At 40.3% G+C, this 23,864-nt stretch overlaps 1 protein-coding gene across 1 annotated transcript in view; it reads left to right on the top strand.

Moving 5' to 3' along the window:
* LOC124719678 (F-box/LRR-repeat protein 14-like) overlaps window positions 1–23,864 on the top strand; it is a 95,162-nt gene that overhangs the window by 51,554 nt on the left and 19,744 nt on the right. The window contains exon 3 of the mRNA XM_047244888.1: window positions 10,463–11,107. Within this exon, the coding sequence (XP_047100844.1) occupies window positions 10,463–11,107 (645 nt within the window). The remainder of the gene's footprint in view (window positions 1–10,462; window positions 11,108–23,864) is intronic.

Genomic DNA, 23,864 nt, shown 5'->3' with positions numbered 1-23,864 from the left:
AGGTGGCACAGTGGTTACACACTGGACTCGCATTCGGGAGGACGACGGTTCAATCCCACGTCCGGCCATCCTGATTTAGGTTTTCCGTGATTTCCCTAAATCACTCCAGGCAAATGCCGGGATGGTTCCTTTCAAAGGGCACGGCCCACTTCCTTCCCCGTCCTTTCCTAATCCGATGAGACCGATGACCTCGCTGTCTGGTCTCCTTCCCCGAAACAACCAACCAAAGTTCCATTGTATCCACCAGTAAGAAGGTTCAGTCAGAGTCTCGGCTTAACCACCAAAGAGGGATTATCTCTTAGACGTTGTAACTGCCAAGTCCGATGAGGCACGGGTCTGTGGTGTGCGACAGCAGTGCCCGGCGACAGTCGAGGCCGTGAGGCAGATAGTGTCCGGCAAGGTCGCGGTAGGCGGATTAACGGAAGCTGCGTGGTGACGGCATAGTGGTACGTGAAGTGTGAGGCTCTGCGAATGGCGGTCCTGCCCCCTTGGCTGCTCATGGAAATGGCCAGTTTCAAAGCTCGCAGACTGACTCGTGTTACAATAGATGCTACTTCTTTGTATGTGAGGCATAAGACAACCTTCTCAGAAACAAAACACTGAAATGCAATTTCCGAATGAACAACCTGCTCTGTAATCTTTCTTTACATACAGAATGACGGTGTCCAGTAAATGAGGACCTCATTTCAAAATTAAGTATCTCATAGACTTAGATTGGTAGACAACTGCCACAAATGGTATGTTTACTGTGAAAGCTATAAAATTTTTATAAAGAAGTTGTACAGAAGTTCAGAAATAGTTTGGAAACCCCCTAACAGACGGCACTATGACTGCAATACATAGTGCCTGTAAATTGTGTGCCGCAGTTCAGAGCAATCAGTTCCATCATTGAAATCTGAAAGGAGGTTAGCGTACCAAAAGGAGGAGTTGAGATCCTGTATTCCATTGGTCAACATGGTGCTTCTGGAATACCATAGCTTAGAACACAGTCCTAGAGTAACAAGGTGCAGTTCAAAAGAACCCAACGCAAAAATTGTACGCAAGCTCTTCGCCAAATTCCAATGGACGAGCAGTGCTGCTGATGATACATCTACATCTACATACATACTCTGCAAGCCACTTGACGGTGTGTGGCGGAAGGTACTTTGAGTACCTCTATCGGTTCTCCCTTCTATTCCAGTCTCGTATTGTTCGTGGAAAGAAGGATTGCCGGTATGCCTCTGTGCAGGCTCTAATCTCTCTGATTTTATCCTCTTGGTCTCTTCGCGAGATATACGTAGGATGGAGCAATATACTGCTCGACTCCTCGGTGAAGGTATGTTCTCGAAACTTCAACAAAAGCCCGTACCGAGCCACTGAGCATCTCTCCTGCAGAGTCTTCCACTGGAGTTTATGTGTCATCTCCGTAACGCTTTCGCAATTACTAAATGATCCTGTAGCGAAGCGCGCTGCTCTCCGTTGGATCTTCTCTATCTCTTCTATCAACCCTATCTGGTATGGATCCCACACTGGTGAGCAATATTCAAGCAGTGGGCGAAAAAGTGTACTGTAACCTACTTCCTTTGTTTTCGGATTGCATTTCCTTAGGATTCTAAAAATGAATCTCAGTCTGGCATCCACTTTACCAACGATCAACTTTATATGATCATTCCATTTTAAATCACTCCTAATACCTACTCCCTGATAATTCACAGAATTAACTGCTTCCGGTTGCTGACCTGCTATATTGTAGATAAATGATAAAGGATCTTTCTTTCTATGTATTTGCAGCACATTACACTTGTCTACATTGAGATTCAATTGCCATTCCCTGCACCATGTGTCAATATGTTGCAGATCCTCCTGCATTGCAGTACAATTTTCCACTGTTACAACCTCTCGATATACTACAGCATCATCCGCAAAAAGCCTCAGTGAACTTCCGATGTCATCAACAAGGTCATTTATGTATATTGTGAATAGCAACGGTCCCACGACACTCTCCTGCTGCACACTTGAAATCACTCTTACTTCGGAAGACTTCTCTCCATTGAGAATGACATGCTGCGTTCTGTTATCTAGGAACACCTCAATCCAATCACACAATTGGTCTGATAGTCCATATGCTCTTACTTTGTTCATTAAACGACTGTGGGGAACTGTATCGAACGCCTTGAGGAAGTCAAGAAACACGGCGTCTACCTGGGAACCCGTGTCTATGGCCCTCTGAGTCTCATGGACGAATAGCTCAAAATGTTCAAATGTGTTTGAAATCTTATGGGAGTTAACTGCTATGGTCATCAGTCCCTAAGCTTACACACTACTTAACCTAAATTATCCTAAGGACTAACACACACCCATGCCCGAGTGAGGACTCGAACGCTACGCTCTTCTAGAGACCTACGGTACACCGCTGCAAGAAGGGGGGCAAGTTCCTTCGCTTACTCAGGGAATGATGATCTGAGGCAAACTATAATTACACTTGAAAATGTCACTGAGGTTTCTGGAATTATACGGTGAAATCCGAGGATATCCATCTGATGAATTGCAACACAGACTGGTTTGAAGTGTTTTAAATGCAGAAAATACTCAGAACTTACATGTGTTTCCATTCAGAATGGAAAGCCCCCATTCTGTACCTGTATGAGCTGTGGGACAGAGGTCTGACTTAGAGAAACAGATTCTCACACTGATGGATAGTGGAGGATTTGATGCTGGCTGCATCTGGTTTGCAGATGAAGCACACTTCCGCTTGAACCGAGTGGTGAATAAACAGAACCGGCGATTTTGAAGTTTTGTAAACCCCGTTTGTGTGAAAACAAACCACTGTATTCTCTCAAACTTAAAATTTGTGCTGTAGAAGCATTACTTACCCTTTTTTCATGTGAGAAATGATCACTGGTGAACATTACATTGCAATTTTGGCTAGCATTGGAGGATTGCCCAGGCACAGAGTTCTTCTTGCGAGATGAGACCGGACAAGTGTTTTGCTTTCTTGATGAATACGAGGCTTGTTTTTTTAAGTAAGTACCATGTTGCCACACCGTAGCCGCAGCGCTGCACTCGGCATTCTGCGCATACACACTGGGTACCCACATCTGTTGTCTATGCACTGACGCCATTACAGTCTGATTCTTCCTTGTTTACATTGTGTACTGAGTGTTTAAGATGCCTCTGATAATCGTGAGTCTTGCCGACTGTGAAGTACGGTCTGTTATAAGATTTCTTAGTGCTGAAGGCCTAAAAGCAATCAATATTCATCATGAGATCTGTGCAGTTTACGGAGAAAACATTATGAGTGATGAGTGATGGAATGGTAAGAAAGCGGGTGAGAGTATTTAAAGATGGCTGCACAAATGTGCACGATGAACAACGGAGTGGATGTCCTTTGGTCATTAATGAAAGTTTGGTACAGGAAGTGGACAATAAGGTGAGAGAAATAGATGCTTTATGATTTCCTCCTTGCAGAATGACTTTCCTAGTTTTCTCGTAGTGTTTTGTATGGCATTGTGACCGAGCACTTGAATTACCGAAAATTGTGCGCACATTGGGTACCGAAAATGTTGACGGATGTGCACAAAATGAACATTTAGACAGTGCACTGACTTTCCTCGAGCGGTACCACGACGACGGTGATGATTTCTTAAGCCAAATTGTTACAGGTGATGAAACACGCGTGGCCTACGTCACACCAGAATCAAAGCAACAGTCCACGGAATGGCGGCATTCAGATTCACCCAGAAAAGTGAAGTTTAAGCAAATAATTTCTGCCCGGAAAATAACGTCACAGTTTTTTGGGACAGAAAAGGCGTATTGCTTGTGTAATTTCTGCCTCATAATGAGACAATCAATGCAGCAGATTACTGTAAGACATTGCATAATCTGCGCCGTTCAGTTCAGAACAAAAGATGTGGCAAGTTGAGAAAGGGCATCGTTTTGCTAAAAGACGATGCCCATCCGCATGTGGCGAATCAGACCAAAAATCTCATCATGTCTTTTCAGTGGAAACTCTAGATCATCCTCTGTACAGCCCCGATCTAGTGCCCAGTGCCTACCATCTGTTCCTGCACTTGAAGAAACACCTGGGCGGTCAGCGTCTTCAAGATGTTGACGGAGTCAAAACAGTGGTGATGCAGTGGTTAACAAGTCAGGCGGCAGACTTGTATGAGGAGGGTATTCAAAAACTGGTACAAAGTTATGAAAAGTGCCTCAATATTGATGGACATTATGCAGTAAAGTAGATTAATTTATAGGCTTTGATGTAAAAATAAAATTATTGACATATCTTAGCACATCATTTTTAAATTTCAAAATGGTACTTACTTAAAAAAACATACCTCATACTTCAGGAAGAAAGTCGTTACATTGGTCTCTTGCAAATTTATTGGTGCACTGATGAATTGGCCTCCTCATTTGCCTGATCTGACTCCTTTTGTGGGGCACATGGGAAGGCGCTGTCTGCCAGAATCGTCCCGTCACAGTGGGTGAACTTCAGTCCAGCTTTGTTGTTTCTGAATCTATTTGCATTGAGACATGCAGCACCATCTGTTAGCATCTGTTTCGAAACTTCTGTATAAAGTTTATATAGCTTTCACAATAAACATATGTTAATTGCAGTTGTATGTCAGTCTTAGTTTTCAAGATATTCAATTTTTAAATCGGGGTCTTCTTCGTTGGATATCCTGTGGATGGCATTATTCTTACATAATATATGCAGTTGTGCTGGAATGCAAATAATAGCATGTTCAAGCATGTACTACATGGACTTCAAGCCAATTTGACATTCACTTGTAATGGCAAGCACTTCAGATATAATTCCTCCTGCTTCCAGTCACACCATGGTGCAGATTAACCAAAGTAATCATATTATGTCCTTTACATTACAGCAAGGGGAGTATGTTGAATTAAAAAAAAAACAGACTTATTCGAGGAAACTGGCCCAATGCTTTTTTTTTTAAGTGAGCTGATAATGTCGTATTTTAAAACTATGGAACAAAACACTGATTTTTTAGCTCACGTGGTCTTGTAATGTGCTGTCTTCAAACATGTATTCATACACATAATTTGAGACTGGTTAAATAACTTGTACATTTTTTTGTATCAATCTTTTACAACAACTGAGCAAACAACTCCAACCTGAACAACCGTAAAAAGAACTCATACCACTCACTTGTCATTGCACTGGCCTTTATATGTAACAGCCCATTGAGAAGTTCATTGCTACTATTAATAGTTTTGCAAAATTATAGTGGGAAAATTATATATTCATGTAAACTTTAAGTGTAACATTAAGTTTTACAATAATGAGAAAAAGTAACTGAATCTTCCATTGGTGCTTGCAGAACATGATGATGATGATGATGATGATTGAAAAGAAAACACTTCCTAATGTTCGGAAAAATTATATTTATTTGACTGCGAACCAGCTTTCGGTTTCTCAAGCCATCTTCAGCTGACAGCTGAATGTCGCAAAAGCAGACAAACATGATGTGCAACTTAGGCAGATTTTATTTGTTTGGAATAAACAAAAATGATAGAGTGTTTACATAAGAGAACATTACACTGTGTTTGCTCACTTAAAAATAATTCCAATAATTAAAAAAGGGGGTGTGAACAAAGTGAGATACATTTAACAACACATGAGAAATAGCTGAATTTACAGTTTGAATCTTTAAAACCCTTGGCATGGAGTGGTGTATATAAAATCTCTTGCAAGCAGTACATAATAGTGTCTATTGGTCAGTCAGGTGCAGCTGTGGCAATTAGGTTATGTGAACATTAGAAAAGCCGGAAACTGGGAAAGAATGATTCAACGTTTGTGATCATATTTTAGCTGTAAACCATGCATATGAGGCAGAATGTGAAGTTTTAAGTTCCTAAAAATAAAAAAAAGAGAGCAAAGATGAGCCTACTAGAAATATTGAGAATCAGCAAACACATCACACAGACTACCAACCTAGTATTGAAGGTTCACACTCTGTTCCTGTTTCCCCCTTTGTTAAATTAAGTTTTCATTACAAATACTAGAGTCAAACTGTAAATTCAACTTGTTTCTCATCTGTTGTTAAATGTACCTCCACATAAAAACTTTGCTTCCTACCCATTCCTCCTTTTTAAGTTACTATAATTATTTCTGTATGCCAAAAAGTAATGTTTACCTATGTAAACACTATGTCATTTTTGTACCTTCTATACAGATAATATCATGTTTATCTGTGTGTGTGACCTTCAGTTGTCACCTGAAGATGGCCTAAGAAGCAGGAAGCTGTTTTGTGACCAAATGGATATAGTTTTGCAGAACATTACAAAGTGCTATCCTATGAATAATGAGAAAAATGTTTGACACCATTTGTTTTCTAATACAATTTCTTCCGCAAAAGTTCTTAAAGTATGAATGTTAAACAATTGCTTTTGAAATGTGCAAGTATGGACATATGAACAATTTTAATAACTGGTCTCGATTTCTTTCTAGAAATTTTATTTGACAGTTTTCCATTTTTCATGCAAAAGCTGGATTACATGACTGAATTATCATCTTTCTAGATTGCAAATTTTTATTTCAATGGAGTGTGTATACACAAAATCCAGATTATCATGTTTTGTAATCCTGGAAATGAAATAATGTATCCAACTTCGATACACAGAGCACATTCAGTTTCCTCAAACATGGTACCAATTAAATAGCACCCATCCCCAGATCTAAAGAAAGCGACATAAAAATTGCCTTTTAGTTAATGTCAAAACCTCCTAAGAATATTTTCACAACATACATTTTTGTCGAAGTATTAAAACGTTAATAGTAACATGCCATGCTTAAGTTATAATTGCTATCAAACTATGGAGTTAACCACAGTTTGTGTTATAACCAAATAACATGTAAAATATGTTAAAGATTATTAAGTATGGACCTACTTACAATTTCAATAACTTGTCTCAATTAACCACACTAATCATAACTTGGCAATGGCCAGAGGCTGGTCAAAGCATGACCGTTAGCATAAAAAAACAAGTAGGAGATGAATCGCTACACACAGTTGCTCGCAACCACCGCAGTTTACTATTTATAACTGATAGGCAGTACAGGAAGGCACACAGCTACAATCTCGAAACACACATATAAAAAAGACTAACATTATGATAACACTTAAAAAATATGGAGACAAGAACAAAAATATATAATTTTATTACGAGGGCAGTTCAATAAGTAATGCAACGCATTATTTTTCTCCGCCAATTTTGGTTGAAAAAACCGGAAATTTCTTGTGGAATATTTTCAAACATTCCCGCTTCGTCTCGTATAGTTTCGTTGACTTCCGACAGGTGGCAGCGCTGTACGGAGCTGTTAAAATGGCGTCTGTAATGGATGTGCATTGCAAACAACGGGCAGTGATTGAGTTTATTTTGTCGGAAAACCAGGGCATCTCAGATATTCATAGGCGCTTGCAGAATGTCTACGGTGATCTGGCAGTGGACAAAAGCACGGTGAGTCATTGGGCAAAGCGTGTGTCATCATCGCCACAAGGTCAAGCAAGACTGTCTGATCTCCCGCGTGCGGGCCGGCCGTGCACAGCTGTGACTCCTGCAATGGCGGAGCATGCGAACACACTCGTTCGAGATGATCGACGGATCACCATCAAACAACTCAGTGCTCAACTTGACATCTCTGTTGGTAGTGCTGTCACAATTGTTCACCAGTTGGGATATTCAAAGGTTTTGTTCCCGCTGGGTCCCTCATTGTCTAACCGAACACCATAAAGAGCAAAGGAGAACCATCTGTGCGGAATTGCTTGCTCGTCATGTGGCTGAGGGTGACAATTTCTTGTCAAAGATTGTTACAGGCGATGAAACATGGGTTCATCACTTCGAACCTGAAACAAAACGGCTATCAATGGAGTGGCGCCACACCCACTCCCCTACCAAGAAAAAGTTTAAAGCCATACCCTCAGCCGGTAAAGTCATGGTTACAGTCTTCTGGGACGCTGAAGGGGTTATTCTGTTCGATGTCCTTCCCCATGGTCAAACGATCAACTCTGAAGTGTATTGTGCTACTCTTCAGAAATTGAAGAAACGACTTCAGCGTGTTCGTATGCACAAAAATCTGAACGAACTTCTCCTTCTTCATGACAACGCAAGACCTCACACAAGTCTTCGCACCCGAGAGGAGCTCACAAAACTTCAGTGAACTGTTCTTCCTCATGCACCCTACAGCCCCGATCTCGCACCGTCGGATTTCCATATGTTTGGCCCAATGAAGGACGCAATCCGTGGGAGGCACTACGCGGATGATGAAGAAGTTATTGCTGCAGTATGACGTTGGCTCCGACATCGACCAGTGGAATGGTACCGTGCAGGCATACTGGCCCTCATTTCAAGGTGGCGTAAGGCCGTAGCATTGAATGGAGATTACGTTGAAAAATAGTGTTGTGTAGCTAAAAGATTGGGGAATAACCTGGTGTATTTCAATGTTGAATAAAACAACCCCTGTTTCAGAAAAAAGATGTGTTGCATTACTTATTGAACTGCACTCGTAGTATCATCATGATGGAACTTTCCTGTAGTGTTTCAAAATTTGAACTGTGTGCCTTTGTGCACCACCTGTCAGTTATAATTACTAAATTGTGGTTGTCATGGGCAAGCACACACAGCGATTAGTCTCTTGATTGTTTTTTATGCTAAGAGTCAGGATTTGACCAGCCTATGCATATTGGCAAGTTACACTTAGTGACGGATTAGCTGTGGTTAGTACTGTACTTTGGTAACAATTACAGATGGTCGCTAGTCAATCGAAACCCATTATCATTTAGTTGTTATGACAATATATTGTGATTGAACAATTAAAATTTGTAGTAAGTAATGCAGATCACCATCTGTCTATTACCTGATGATATCACGTCCTACAAATTTCAGTTAGTGTTGGATAACAGGTGATAAATGTGAAAGAAATAAACACAATGGGAAATATATTATAGTGTAATACTTGATACAGTGTAGTGAGTGCTTTACCAAACATTTCCTTACCTTCATTCTATTATGTCATATGAGATTATATTTTGGGGTAACTCATCAAACCAAGCAAAAGTTTTTCAAGTGCAAAAACGTATAAGTCTTGTTAGTGGTGTAAATTCAACAAATTCAAAGAACTGGGTATTCTAACCACTGCTCCTCAGTATGTTTGTTCCTTGATGAAATTAGTTGCAAATATTATGTGCCTGTTTCCAACCAATAGCTCAATACATAGTGTCAACACTAGGAATAAGAACAATCTGTATAAAGACCTAAAATCACTTACCTCGTTCCAAAAATGGATCCAATACTCACGAACACAAATTTTCAATAAACTACCAACAACCATTAAAAACTTAGCTTCATATAAGACACAGTTTAAACGGAGTTTGAAAGACGTTTTAGTAGAGAACACCTGCTACTCTATAAATGAAAGCAGGGATTGTTAGGGCACCTTAAGTAAAAATGTCTTCTAGATTTCAGTTTTGTCAGCGCTTGGTCACAACACTCAACATTAGCTAATTTGTGTATGATAAATTTATTAATAGTGCATAACTAGATTTCATACTGACAGTGTATTAATTCTATAAATGTTAGTGGTTCCAGTGTATTGTAACGTATTCATGTATCTTGACAATCTTCTGAGAGGTGATCAGGGAAGTGACTGTTATATTCAGATGTCCTTTGTTTTTTGTGATATACTTTCTGACGTGTTCCACAACCACAAGAATTCCTTCATTTTTGGGTGCATAGAGTGTAAACAGGATCTAATCTAATCTCACATACTCCTACACGAATCTGAGCTAGTTACTTGACATGTTGCAAAAATAAGTGTATCCTTCCAGAATAAGATTTTCACTCTGCAGTGGAGTGTGCGCTGATATGAAACATCCTGGCAGATTAAAACTGTGTGCCAGACCGAGACTCGAACTCGGGACCTTTGCCTTTCACGGGCAAGTGCTCTACCATCTGAGCTACCGAAGCACGACTCACGCCCGGTACTCACAGCTTTACTTCTGCCAGTATCTTGTCTCCTACCTTCCAAACTTTACAGAAGCTCTCCTGCGAACCTTGCAGAACTAGCACTCCTGAAAGAAGAATTAATCTGCCAGGAAGTTTCATATCAGCGCACACTCCGCTGCAGAGTGAAAATCTCATTCTGGAAACATCCCCCAGGCTGTGGCTAAGCCATGTCTCCGCTATATCCTTTCTTTCAGGAGTGCTAGTTCTGCAAGGTTCACAGGAGAGCTTCTGTAAAGTTTGGAAGGTAGGAGACGAGATACTGGCAGAAGTAAAGCTGTGAGTACCGGGCGTGAGTCGTGCTTCGGTAGCTCAGATGGTAGAGCACTTGCCCGCGAAAGGCAAAGGTCCCGAGTTCGATTCTCGGTCAGGAACACAGTTTTAATCTGCCAGGAAGTTTCAAGTGTATCCTTGTAGTATCAAAGCTGGGCTGTAACGGTTCACCTTTAACGTCCGGAAGGTGTACGCCCCAGCTGAGGTCCCTGACTGTCGACAACGGCGTGACAGACTGGCCGTCCGCGGAACTGTCGGACGCCTTGGCGCGGCTGCTGGGTTCCGGACTGCTGGCGGAGCTGCGCTCGCTGACGGTGGAGGGCGCGAGCAGTCGGGGCGTCGAGATGGACGGTCCCCTGCTGGCGGCGTGCCGCGGCTGCCCGCACCTGGAGCGACTGCACCTGCAGTGGACGGAGAGGCTGGGCGCACGCGGCCTCGCGGGGCTGGCCGACCTCGGCGACCTCCGCCGCCTGCGCGTCAGCTCCGTCGCGACGCTGCCCGCCGTCGACTTCCTCCCGGTCGGCCTCGAGGAGCTCGAGCTGTCCCGCTGTCACGGCGTGCGACTGGACGGCCTCGCCGCGGGACCCGCCCTGCGCAGGCTGGTGCTGGACGGCTGCGCCCTGGAGGGGGAGCGCCTGGCCGGGGCGGCGTGCCGGCTCGCCTCGCTGGAGGAAGCGAACCTCGCGGGCAATCGGCGCCTCCGCGACCTCTCCTTCCTCCGTCCTTGGGTGCGCCTCCGCACTCTCAATCTCGCGGACTGTGACAGCTTCGACGGGGATACCTTCGGCACCCTCGGGTTCCTCGGGCAGCTCCGGTCTCTGAATCTTTGCAGGTACCTCTTTCCACACCTCGTTTCTGTCCCTTTGAAGAGAGTTTGTCTAAATTTTGGAAAAATCACAAAGTGTGTGTGTGTGGACATTAAGTGATTAATCAAGTGTGTTCACATACAGAGTTATTTGTAAGTACCCCCAGATTTCAGATGACGGCTGCGTGCAAAGTACGAGACGTACAGAAAACAGACATATATCATTAGATACATTATGCCTCCAAGTTTTTACCGCACATTACAGGTGTTCAAGATGGAACCATTTTGTGACATGGCAAATGTCACCTGCTGCTACCCTGGGAGTTGCAACGGCAGCAGCCCACTTTGGAAAGGTGTTCATTGAGTTGCCTGTCTGCAGGTGCAAAGTTATTTGGTGTGACCGTACAGAGCAGATGATTCGTGTACATGTTCTGACACACCTGCTCCCTAGTGGTGTGCTCTCCACAGTGTCCATTATGAATTGAAACTTGGAAAGAAGCTTTAGCTGCCAACGTCATTTTTCTGTATGCCTTGTACTGGGTGATTGAAAAGTTGTCCACATAAAAAGAAATAAAGTAATTTATGTATATTATTTCAGAACTTCACACAAATTTTTATTACATGCACTCGAAATTTGTTGCCCTGTTCAGTATCACATGCACAAACCCACTTTCCTGTGCTTGAAGCGTTTTTGCGCAGCACATTATTACTGATGTTGTTAATCTTCATTGCCATGTTGCTTTTTCAATTCTGCCAATATGTGCAGCTCTCTGTATAGACCAGGGATTCCCAACAAAATTTTCTCAAGGACCCCCTCATCGGGCACAATTGGTACCTTGTCATATCACAGTATCAAGTACCTAAAAAAGCCAAATTAAGAGTCTTTTTATACGTTTTCTATTTTTTGTACTTAGAAAAAAAACATTGACATATTCGTTATTGAAAAAATATTGAACTTAAAACTTTTTCAATTTAGCCATCATTGTTATTGTTAAAGTTTTGATTATTGCTCAAAATCTTTGTCTTCAAATCTGGGTGTTTAGTATAACAAACCCCTTAAAAAAATGAAAATTGAGTATGAACTGAAAATGACAGGAAAAAAATTAAAACTGAGTGTATTGGTGTTTCAAGTGTACTACACTTGAGATTGCATTAAGTAGACGTGTGAAAAATAAGAAAACACTAATTTCATACGAGGTATTATTTATTTGAAAAAATGCAGTTACAACAGAGTACTCCATCAGTACACAGTTAGTTTTAATTTTCAGTTCTTAATGAGATGAGTTCAGTCTGACCTTTGAGTCCTTTATTTCTGTGGGCCTTTCTCGTTTTTACGAGCCACTTTTTAACCAACGGTCCATTTTTAATTACGCAAACTGTAGCTTCCACGAAAAACAACACTTCACAAACACAACTGTTTTAATACAGAATATTGAATATGTAAACAACACAGAAAAGCACTGGCAATAAATTAACAATGGCCAATTGCATCTGAAATGCGAGTTTCTGTGTAAAGTGACTGTCAGTTGTCAGCTGCAAAAAGGCAGCGCACGCTGTCTAACGGCATACAGCAGAACTATTTGCCTCTATTAAATTCTAGTTTTGCACTAGAGTGTGTTAGTGTCAGTTGGCTCTAGGAAGATGCTAGACGCAGAAGTTAGCATTCGCTAAAGCTCTGCTCGTGCAAAAAGCGGCCATAACAAAAAATCTGTTATCATATGAAATATATTTAATAATTTTTATTCTAATAGCATCTTGCGGATCCCTCTGGCATAGCTGACGGACCCCTGAGGGACCGTGGACCACCTCTTGGGAACCACTGGTATAGACCCATCCTTTAAGGTAGCCTCCACGGGAAGAAGCTTTGAAGTGTTAAATCAGGAGAACGTGGGGTCCGTAATCCGTTGGAGATTATTCGATCACCAAAATTTTCACGTAACAAATGGGTTGTTTCATTAGAAAAGTGACAGCTGCCACTGCTGTGCAGTAACTGACAATCCTGTTCATCTGCCTCAAGAAACAAAGTGAACTGTTTAGTGATGTATTGATACACAACAACCATGTGCCATCAATTCATGTACACCATGAACATTCATGAAGTTTTAACTTCTTTTTGAGCATCAATATCTGAGACTGGGCAGATACTGTCTTCAACATTTTGAATGTGAATGCATCCTCCATCTCAGCCTATTTAGCATCTTTCAGAGTGGCTAGCCTTCCGGTTCTCTCCTCGTATGTAACTGATCTGCAGTCACAGAAATAGATGATTAATTTTGTTACTGTTGAATTGTCGGTCACTGTGGCATATGGGTATTTACCAGAAAATGTGTTTATGACACGTGCATGTCAGTGACTGGAAAAATAATGTTCAACAACAAAACTTGTTGTTCCTCTGAAAATGTCATCTATACTGAGCAGTGAACTGTGAAATACTGCTTACTCTACATCATTTGTATCCATTACAATGGCATCTTCATTTGTTGTTGGTAATGCTTGTAATACTGTGTTGTGGTAGCTGATGGAACTAATGGGGTGCATCTCCTCTTTACAGATTTGTTCATTTTCATGTGCGTGACACACAGTAGTTTTTGTGCAGCTGTCTTCACAAATCCCAGAGATGTGTTGTTGTGGTCTTCAGTCCTGAGACTGGTTTGATGCAGCTCTCCATGCTACTCTATCCAGTGCAAGCTTCTTCATCTCCCAGTACCTACATCCTTCTGAATCTGCTTAGTGTATTCATCTCTTGGTCTCCCTCTACGATTTTTACCCTCCACGCTGCGCTCCAATAATAAATTGGTGATCCTTTGATGCCTTAGAACATGTCCTGCCAACTGATCCCTTCTTCTAGTCAAGTTGTGCCACAAATTTCTCTTCTCCCCAATTCTATTCAATACCTTCTCATTCGTTGTGTTATCTAGTCATTTAATCTTCAGCATTCTTCTGTAGCACCACATTTTGAAAGCTTCTGTTCTCTTCTTGTCCAAACTATTTATCGTCCACGTTTCACTTTCATACATGGCCACATTCCATACAAATACTTTCAGAAATGATATAAAATGTAGACTGGCAATGACAAGGAAAGCATTTCTGAAGAAGAGAAATTTGTTAACATTGAGTATAGATTTAAGTGTCAGGAAGTCATTTCTGAAAGTATTTGTATGGAGTGTAGCCATGTATGGAAGTGAAACGTGGACGATAAATAGTTTGGACAAGAAGAGAATAGAAGCTTTCGAAATGTGGTGCTACAGAAGAATGCTGAAGATTAGATGGGTAAATCACATAACTAATGAGGAAGTATTGAATAGGATTGGGGACAAGAGAAGTTTGTGGCACAACTTGACCAGAAGAAGGGATCGGTTGGTAGGACATGTTCTGAGGCATCAAGGGATCACCAATTTAGTATTGGAGGGCAGCATGGAGGGTAAAAATCGTAGAGGGAGACCAAGAGATGAATACACTAAGCAGATTCAGAAGGATGTAGGTTGCAGTAGGTACTGGGAGATGAAAAAGCTTGCACAGGATAGAGTAGCATGGAGAGCTGCATCAAACCAGTCTCAGGACTGAACACCACAACAACAACTACTTTCAGAAACGACTTCCTGACACTTAAATCTATACTCAATGTTAACAAATTTCTCTTCTTCAGAAACGCTTTCCTTGCCATTGCCAGTTTACATTTTAATCCTCTCTACTTCGACCATCGTCAGTTATTTTGCTCCCCAAACATCAAAACTCCTTTACTACTTTAAGTGTCTCATTTCCTAATGTAATTCCCCCAGCATCGCCCGATTTAATTCGACCAAATTCCATTCTCCTCGTTTTGCTTTTGTTGATGTTCATCTTATACCCTCCTTTCAAGACATTGTCCATTCTGTTCAATTGCTCTTCCAGGTCCTTTGCTGTCTCTGAGAGAATTACAATGTCATCGGCGAAACTCTAAAGTTTTTATTTCTTCTCGCTCCCTGCATTTTACCCCTGCCACCTTGAGAATTTGAAAGAGAGTAGTCCAGTCAACATTGTCAAAAGCTTTCTCCAAGTCTACAAATGCTAGAAGTGTACGTTTGCCTTTCCTTAATCTATCTTCTAAGATAAGTCATAGGATCAGTATTGCCTCACGTGTTCCAACATTTCTATGGATTCCAAACTGATCTTCCCCGAGGTCGGCTTCTACCAGTTTTTCCATTTGTCTGTAAAGAATTTGTGTTAGTACTTTGCAGCTGTGGCTTATTAAACTGATTGTTTGGTAATTTTCACATCTGTCAACACCTGCTTTCTTTGGGATTGGAATTATTATATTCTTCTTGAAGTCTGAGGGTATTTCACCTGTTTCATACATCTTGCTCACCAGATGGTAGAGTTTTGTCAGGACTGGCTCTCCCAAGGCTATCAGTAGTTCTAATGGAATGTTGTCTACTTCTGGGGCCTTGTTTCGACTCAGGTCTTTCAGTGCTCTGTCAAACTCTTCACGCAGTATGGTATCTCCCATTTCATTTTCATCTACATCCTCTTCCATTTCCATAATATAGTCCTTAATAACACCGCCCTTGTATAGACCCTCTATATACTCCTTCCACCTGTCTGCTTTCCCTTCTTTGCTTAGAACTGGGTTTCCATCTGAGCTCTTGATATTCATACAAGCAGTTCTCTTTTCTCCAAAGGCCTCTTAATTTTCCTGTAGGCAGTATCTATCTTATCCCTATTGAGATAAGCTTCTACATCCTTACATTTGTCCTATAGCCATCCCTTCTTAGCCAATTTGCACTTCCTGTCGATCTCATTTTTGAGACGTTTGTATTCCTTTTTGCCTGCTGCATTTACTGCATTTTTATATTTTCTCCTTTCATCAATCAAATTCAATATTTCTTCTGTTACCCAAGGATTTCTACTAGCCCTCGTCTTTGTGCCTACTTGATCCTCTGCTGCCTTCACTATTTCATCTCTCAAAGCTACCCATTCTTCACTACTGTATTTCTTTCCCCTATTCGTGGCAATTGTTCCCTTACGCTCTCCCTGAAACTCTGTACAACCTCTGGTTTAGTCAGTTTATCCAGGCCCCATCTCCTTAAATTCCCACCTTTTTGCAGTTTCTTCAGTTTTAATCTACAGTTCATAACCAATAGATTGTGGACAGAGTTGACATCTGCCCCTGGAAATGTCTTACAATTTAAAACCTGGTTCCTAAATATCCTCCTTTCCATTATATAATCTATCCGAAACCTTTCACTGTCTCCAAACCTCCTCCATGTATTCCAGACATACTTACGAATAGTTCTGTATTTTTACAGTTATTGCAACTCAATTACATGAACATTTCACTGTGCCATAACTGTTGTTTACCAGCCAATGGCTGTCGCCAGACTAAAGACGCAAGCTGCCAACAGTTTTTTGTTATGTTATCAACAATATTCTTCTATTGTACTGTATGTGTTGTTGACAACGTCCAGTCTGCCACACCATTGTCAACCCCAGCTGTGGCATACACCTTCCAGCAGTTTTGAGATCTGAGCTGTAACACCACACTGGTACATTATTTTGGGTGAACAGTGTGTCTCCAATGACAAAAACCCACAAGCTGTTTTCCTTATGTCGTCAATAATACTCTCGTGTTGTACTGCACTGTATTTTTGATAATACAATGCACACTGCTTGCAGCACGTGCTGCGAGATCCTTTATGAAGCCTTGCAAATAACAGTTCCAAAATGAAATTGTTGAACTTGTCATCTATAGGTGTTCACTAGCAGAGACAAAAATATTAATTAAAGTGAGAGCATCATGTGAGTGTTGTTGTTGTTATTGTTGTTGTGGTCTTCAGTCCTGAGACTGGTTTGATGCAGTTCTCCATGCTACTCTATCCTGTGCAAGCGTCTTAATCTCCCAGTACCTACTGCAGCCTACATCCTTCTGAATCTGCTTACTATATTCATCTCTTGGTCTCCCTCTATGATTTTTTACCCTCCACGCTTCCCTCCAATACTAAAGTGCTGATCCCTCCATGTCTCAGAAGATGTCCTACCAACCGATCCCTTCTTCTAGTCAAGTTGTGCCACAAACTTCTCTTCTCCCCAATCCTATTCAATACCTCCTCATTAGTTACGTGATCTACCCACCATATCTTCAGCATTCTTCTGTAGCACCACACTTCGAAAGCTTCTATTCTCTTCTTGTCCAAACTAGTTATCGTCCACGTTTCACTTCCATACATGGCTACACTCCATACAAATACTTTCAGAAACGACTTCCTGACACTTAAATCTATACTCGATGTTAACAAATTTCTCTTCTTCAGAAACGCTTTCCTTGCCATTGCCAGTCTACATTTTACATCCTCTCTACTTCGACCATCGTCAGTTATTTTGCTCCCCAAACATCAAAACTCCTTTACTACTTTAAGTGTGTAATTTCCTAATCTAATTCCCTCAGCATCACCCAACTTAATTTGATTACGTTCCATTATCCTCGTTTTGCTTTTGTTGATGTTCATCTTATACCCTCCTTTCAAGACACTATCCATTCTGTTCAGCTGCTCTTCCAAGTCCTTTGTTGTCTCTGACAGAATTACAATGTCATCGGCAAACCTCTAAGTTTTTATTTTTCTCCATGGATTTTAATACCTACTCCGAACTTTTCTTTTGTTTCCTTTATTGCTTGCTCAATATACAAATTGAATAATATCGGGGAGAGTCTACGACCCTGTCTCACTCCCTTCCCAACCACTGCTTCCCTTTCATACCCCTCGACTCTTCTAACTGCCATCTGCTTTCTGTACAAATTGTAAATAGCCCTTTGCTCCCTGTATTTTACCCCTACCGCCTTCAGAATTTGATAGAGAGTATTCCAATTGACATTGTCAAAAGCTTTCTCTAAGTCTACAAATGCTAGAAACGTAGGTTTACCTTTCCTTAATCTTTCTTCTAAGATAAGTCGTAGGGTCAGTATTGCCTCACGTGTTCCAACATTTCTGCAGAATCCAAACTGATCTTCCCCGAGGTTGGCTTCTACCAGTTTTTCCATTTGTCTGTAAAGAATTCGCGTTAGTATTTTGCAGTTGTAACGTATTAAACTGATAGTTCGGTAATTTTCATATCTGTCAACTTCTGCTTTCTTTGGGATTGGAATTATTATATTCTTCTTGAAGTCTGAGGGTATTTCGCCTGTCTCATACATGTTGCTCACCAGATGGTAGAGTTTTGTCAGGACTGGCTTTCCCAAGGCTGTCAGTAGTTCTAATGGAATGTTGTCTACTCTGGGGGCCTTGTTTCGACTCGGGTCTTTCAGTGCTCTGCCAAACTCTTCATGCAGTATTTTGTCTCCCATTTCATCTTCATCTACATCCTCTTCCATTACCATAATATTGTCCTCAAGTACATCGCCCTTGTATAAACCCCCTATATACTCCTTCCACCTTTCTGCTTTCCCTTCTTTGCTTAGAACTGGGTTTTTATCAAAGCTCTTGCTATTCATGCAAGTGGTTCTCCTTTCTCCAATGGTCTCTCTGATTTTCCTGTAGGCAGTATCTGTCTTACCCCTAGTGATATGTGCCTCTACATCCTTACATTTGTCCTCTAGCCATCCCTGCTTAGCCATTTTGCACTTCCTGTCGATCTCATTTTTAAGACGTTTGTATTCCTTTTTGCCTGCTTCATTTACTGCATTTTTATATTTTCTCTTTCATCAACTAAATTCAGCATTTCCTCTGTTACCCAAGGTTTTCTACTAGCCCTTGTCTTTTTACCTATTTGATCCTCTGCTGCCTTCACTATTTCATCCCTCAAAGCTACCCATTCTTCTTCTCCTGTATTTCTTTCCCCCATTCCTGTCAGTTGTTCCCTTATGCTCTCCCTGAAACTCTGTACAACCTCTGGTTCTTTCAGTTTATCCAGGTCCCATCTCCTTAAATTCCCACCTTTTTGCAGTTTCTTCAGTTTTAATCTACAGTTCATAACCAATAGATTGTGGTCAGAGTCCACATCTGCTCCTGGAAATGTCTTACAATTTAAAACCCGGTTCCTAAATCTCTGTCTTACCATTATATAATCTATCTGATACCTTTTAGTATCTCCAGGGTTCTTCCATATATCATGTTAGTATAGTGCTATTTAATTTTTCATGAGAGGCTTTATCCAGCTAAGCAGTAAGGAAACTTTGCCAGTAAAAATTTCATGCTACTTTTAGAATTTTCTTTTTGCCACAAATGTGCTGTATGGAAAAGCCTTGGTTTTTTCCCCTTGTGCTTTTTTGGCAATGTCAGTGAAGAGAGGAAAAAAATCAGTGCACTGTACGATGATAATTCTTCACAGTAGTCTATCTTGTCATGAAATAGTATTACTGCAAATGAAACTCAAAGTTAATTTCTACTCAGTTTGCAGACTCTGATAATATGCCAACAGTAACTACCTGGATTATTTTCTATTTAATAGAAAACAGCAGTGTTGAATAAATTTTTATATTTTTTTAGACAAGGTGCAATAGTCACAAATTTCAGTACAGTTGACATACCATTCCTTTTTCAGTACGGAGAATGCCAGAGACAAAACAATACATTTGTGTCTTTCACATTTAACACTAAATTACACTTTTTACATTGACGAAATGGCCGAGCATCTCAAGTTACATTTTTTTTTTTCATGTATAAAGTATTGTCTTTTCTATCTCGCCAAAGAGAGATTATTCTTTTTAACACAGTTTATGCCTTTTAATGTCTGTTGGTATCACTGCCTGACGCTACTAGTCCACTAGTGCCATCTGTCGGCCAATGGCTCCATTCTGTCAATCCATCATACTCTTCCAGTTGTCATTGCTGCCCACATGAGGCACCACCACATCGTTGGTCCGGCATTAACTATGTATTGTCATGAAATACAAAATTATAAAATATGAATCAAATATGGTCTTGCAGGCAGGAAGAGAAAACCATAGCTTATTAGTATGAAAAAGAAGACGTAAAATAAAAATTTTGTGAGTGAACACTAACGTTCCTTCATAGTGTCTTTAGTCTAAACATGATCACTTGCTGGTTGAAACTATTTATGGCATTGCAAAATGCTCTTATGATAGAATAAGGAAAAATAAAAGAACGTCATTACTGACACTAAGTACAGTATCCATGATATATCATAACTAGAACCTGTATTCTCACAGATGGTCAAGTCTTAAAATGTGCTTGCATTCAAGCAGTATTTCATATTTAAGCATGCACATTGTAGCAGCAAAACAATAAAAATATTTGGTATCAAAATAACTTTCTTTATTTGTTTTTATTTTCTTCAAAAATAGGATACAACAGCCATTTCTCCAAATTTTTGCCGCGTAGTCTCTTGCATTTCTCAGACAGAACATTTTTGTACATGGAAAATGACCTTTCTATATCACAAGAACTGACAGATGTGTATTGAAATGACGAAATTTTGGACAAGTCATATCATTTTCACTGTGATAGGGTCTGCACCTGTGATGAATTTTTTGAAAAATTTCATGCCCTCAGCTGCGGTTCTTTTTATTTCAGATACAATTGTACACTTTCAGCTTTAGGCCATTTTCAAGTATTTTATGGACTATTTTTTATGTTGTGTATGTCATTGCTCCTATGACTCCATGTTATGCTCATAAAATAAATCCAAGATGTTTTACACTATTTTAGGAGTGCTTATATTTTTTTGTTAACTTCAAAAATTCAGAATCAGGATTTGATGTAATAACTTTTATTTTTTATGTTTTGCTGCAACACTCACTTTTCCACGGAATGATTGCAAAGATTTTTCAACCTCTTCGATACTTGTCAGGATTCCACCAATTACCTGTGGCTTCCAACGTATTGCTGCTGACAAATGCACAAAATCTGATTTGATGTAAGTTGGGTCATTCTTCAAACGTGTTTTCTTGACTGCCACATCCACAAACTGCATTAGTAACGTTGAAAGTGTCTATGAGCCAAAAGTGGAAAAAACAATTAGCAGACATTAACTTAATGTTTTTCAGTAGAATGAAGCAAACAGGTGTTAACTACAATAAATTTGTGGGAATTTACGGTTTCTTACCAACTTATCTTCATCAAAATTATCATAGTAAAAGATGGTGGGATTCATCCAGGTACTCCATCTGGTTAAAATAGGATGTGGTGGCGCAGGTGCTTTCAAGGATACCTTCAGTAGGAAAAAAGTCAGCGTGTGACTTTAATTAATGCTGTCTGACTTATCAAACCTTTGTTTTTGTGTGTCTATTTACCTTGTTTGTCGAGGATATCAGCTTATTCACATTGTCATGTGTTAGAGTCACTGTGTCAGCTAAACAGTGTATCATGTGGGCTAAACATGTAATATGCTTTAGTGCATTAGGATAAAATAATTATGTTCCTTACCGTAACAATATATGAGACAGCATCACTTAATTACAGTATGACCATACTTTCATTTACATTTTTTGACACAAAATGTATTGTTTTCCATTGACATCCACCCAGCTGAACTTGGGGCGCTCAAGCTCATTACGAGTTAACAGACTGCAACAAAAATTTGTAGAGTTACTGATGTTTCGCACTTTCAGCATAATTCATATAGCAAAAATGTTAATAATCTTGCTGTCGTGCAAGTTATTGCAGTATATGTTCTGAGGCCAGATAAATGATACAGTATGCAATATAACTGTCTAACTTCATGCAGGTGTGTCACCAAAATTGTCAGAATATGCATTTACTCCCCAAATGGCAAAATCGTGCAAACGTGGCTGCATCACACATTTACATGTAAATCTGTGCATTAATCACATCTAATAGTATAAACTGACTAGTGTGAAAGAAGCAAAATTGTCCCAGTAGATATGGGTCTACAAATGAGCTGTCTTCAGTATCAAATATTGTCCAAGCTGGTACAAATGTATTTCAGATGTAAGCTTTTCAATTTTGCTATAGAAATGTATCATCTATCAAACCTCTGAGAAGGCTTGGCAAAATTGATTTGACCCTTTCTGCAGTTTCCATCTGTTTGTCAGCAACACTGTCGGCATCTGAAGCCTTTCAAGATTGTAAGAGAGCAACAGATTTCACATGAACATCATTCTGGCAGAATGGACACAGTTATTGTGAGCTTTCTTCATTTGGATGCTTTTTCTTTATCAAGAGTTCATTCCTTTAACCTTTATCTGGAGGGTCTCCAAAACAATCAAAAACCTTTTCTAGTGCAAAAACATGTGGTTTGTATTGAAACAAAAATGATGTTGTTGCTGCAGTCTTCAGTCTGAAGACTGCTTTGATGAAACTCTCCATGGTAGTCTATCTTCTGCCAGCCTCTTCGTCGCTGAATGAACCGTTGCAACATAACCCCATTTGTACCTACCTCCTGTAGTCCAGCCAAGGTCTCCCTTTACAGCTTTTATCCCCCCACCATTAACAAGCTGATGATGCCTCAAGATGTTTTGTGTCAACTGATCTCTTCTTTTAGTCAAATTGTGCCATAAATTTTTTTTCTCACTGATTCAGTTTAATACATCCTCACTAGCTATGCCCTCTGCCCATGTAACCTTCAGCAGTCTTGTGTAGCACTGCACTTTGAAGGCTTCTGTTCTCTCCTTGTGTGAATTGCATATCGTCAACATTTTCCTTCCGTACAAAGCTACACTCCAGACAAATGCCTTCAGAAAAATTACTTCCTAATTCTTAAACATATGTTCAGCATTCAGAACTTCATCTTTTTCAGGAACACTTTTCTTACTATTGCCAGTTTGCATTTTATATCCTCTCTACTTCAGCTAGCATTAGTTATTTTGCTGCCCAAAATGTCTTAACTCATCTACTAGTTTTAGTGTCTCATTTTCTCACTGCATGACCTGATTCAAAGTGACCATACATTCCACACCCTCATTTACTTTTCTTGCTGTTCATCTTATAATATCTTTTCAAGACACTAACCATTCCATGTAGATTAAAATTGAAGAAACTGCGAAAATGTGGGAATTTAAGGAGATGGGACCTGAATAAACTGACTAAACCAGAGGTTGCACAGGGTTTCAGGGAGAACATGAAGGAACAATTGACAGGAATGGGGGAAGGAAATACAGTAGAAGAAGAATGGGTAGCTTTGAGGGATGAAGTAGTGAAGGCAGCAGAGGATCAAGTAGGTAAAAAGACGAGGGCTAGTAGAAACCCTTGGGTAACAGACGAAATATTGAATTTAATTGATGAAAGGAGAAAATACAAAAATGCAGTAAATGAAGCAGGCAAAAAGGAATACAAACGTCTCAAAAATGAGATCGACAGGAAGTGCAAAATGGCTAAGCAGGGCTGGCTAGAGGACAAATGTAAGGATATAGAGGTTTATCTCACTAGGGGTAAGATACATACTGCCTACAGGAAAATTAAAGAGACCTTTGGAGAAAAGAGAACCACTTTTATGAATATCAAGAGCTCAGATGGAAACCCAGTTCTAAGCAAAGCAGGGAAAGCAGGAAGGTGGAAGGAGTATATAGGGGGTTTATACAAGGGCGATGTACTTGAGGGCAATGTTATAGAAAGGGAAGATAATGTAGATGAAGATGAAATGGGAGATCGATACTGCGTGAAGAGTTTGGCAGAGCACTGAAAGACCTGAGTCGAAACAAGGCCCCCAGAGTAGACAACATTCCATTAGAACTACAGGCGGACTTGGGAGAGCCAGTCCTAACAAAACTCTACCATCTGGTGAGCAAAATGTATGAGACAGGCGAAATACCCTCAGACTTCAAGAAGAAAATAACAATTCCAATCCCAAAGAAAGCAGGCATTGACAGATGTCAAAATTACTGAACTATCAGTTT

Source organism: Schistocerca piceifrons, chromosome 11 (assembly GCF_021461385.2).
Source record: "Schistocerca piceifrons isolate TAMUIC-IGC-003096 chromosome 11, iqSchPice1.1, whole genome shotgun sequence".
Classification (NCBI taxonomy): domain Eukaryota; kingdom Metazoa; phylum Arthropoda; class Insecta; order Orthoptera; family Acrididae; genus Schistocerca; species Schistocerca piceifrons.
Note: the sequence above shows the minus strand (reverse complement) of the source record. Positions and strands in the feature narration are given on the sequence as shown.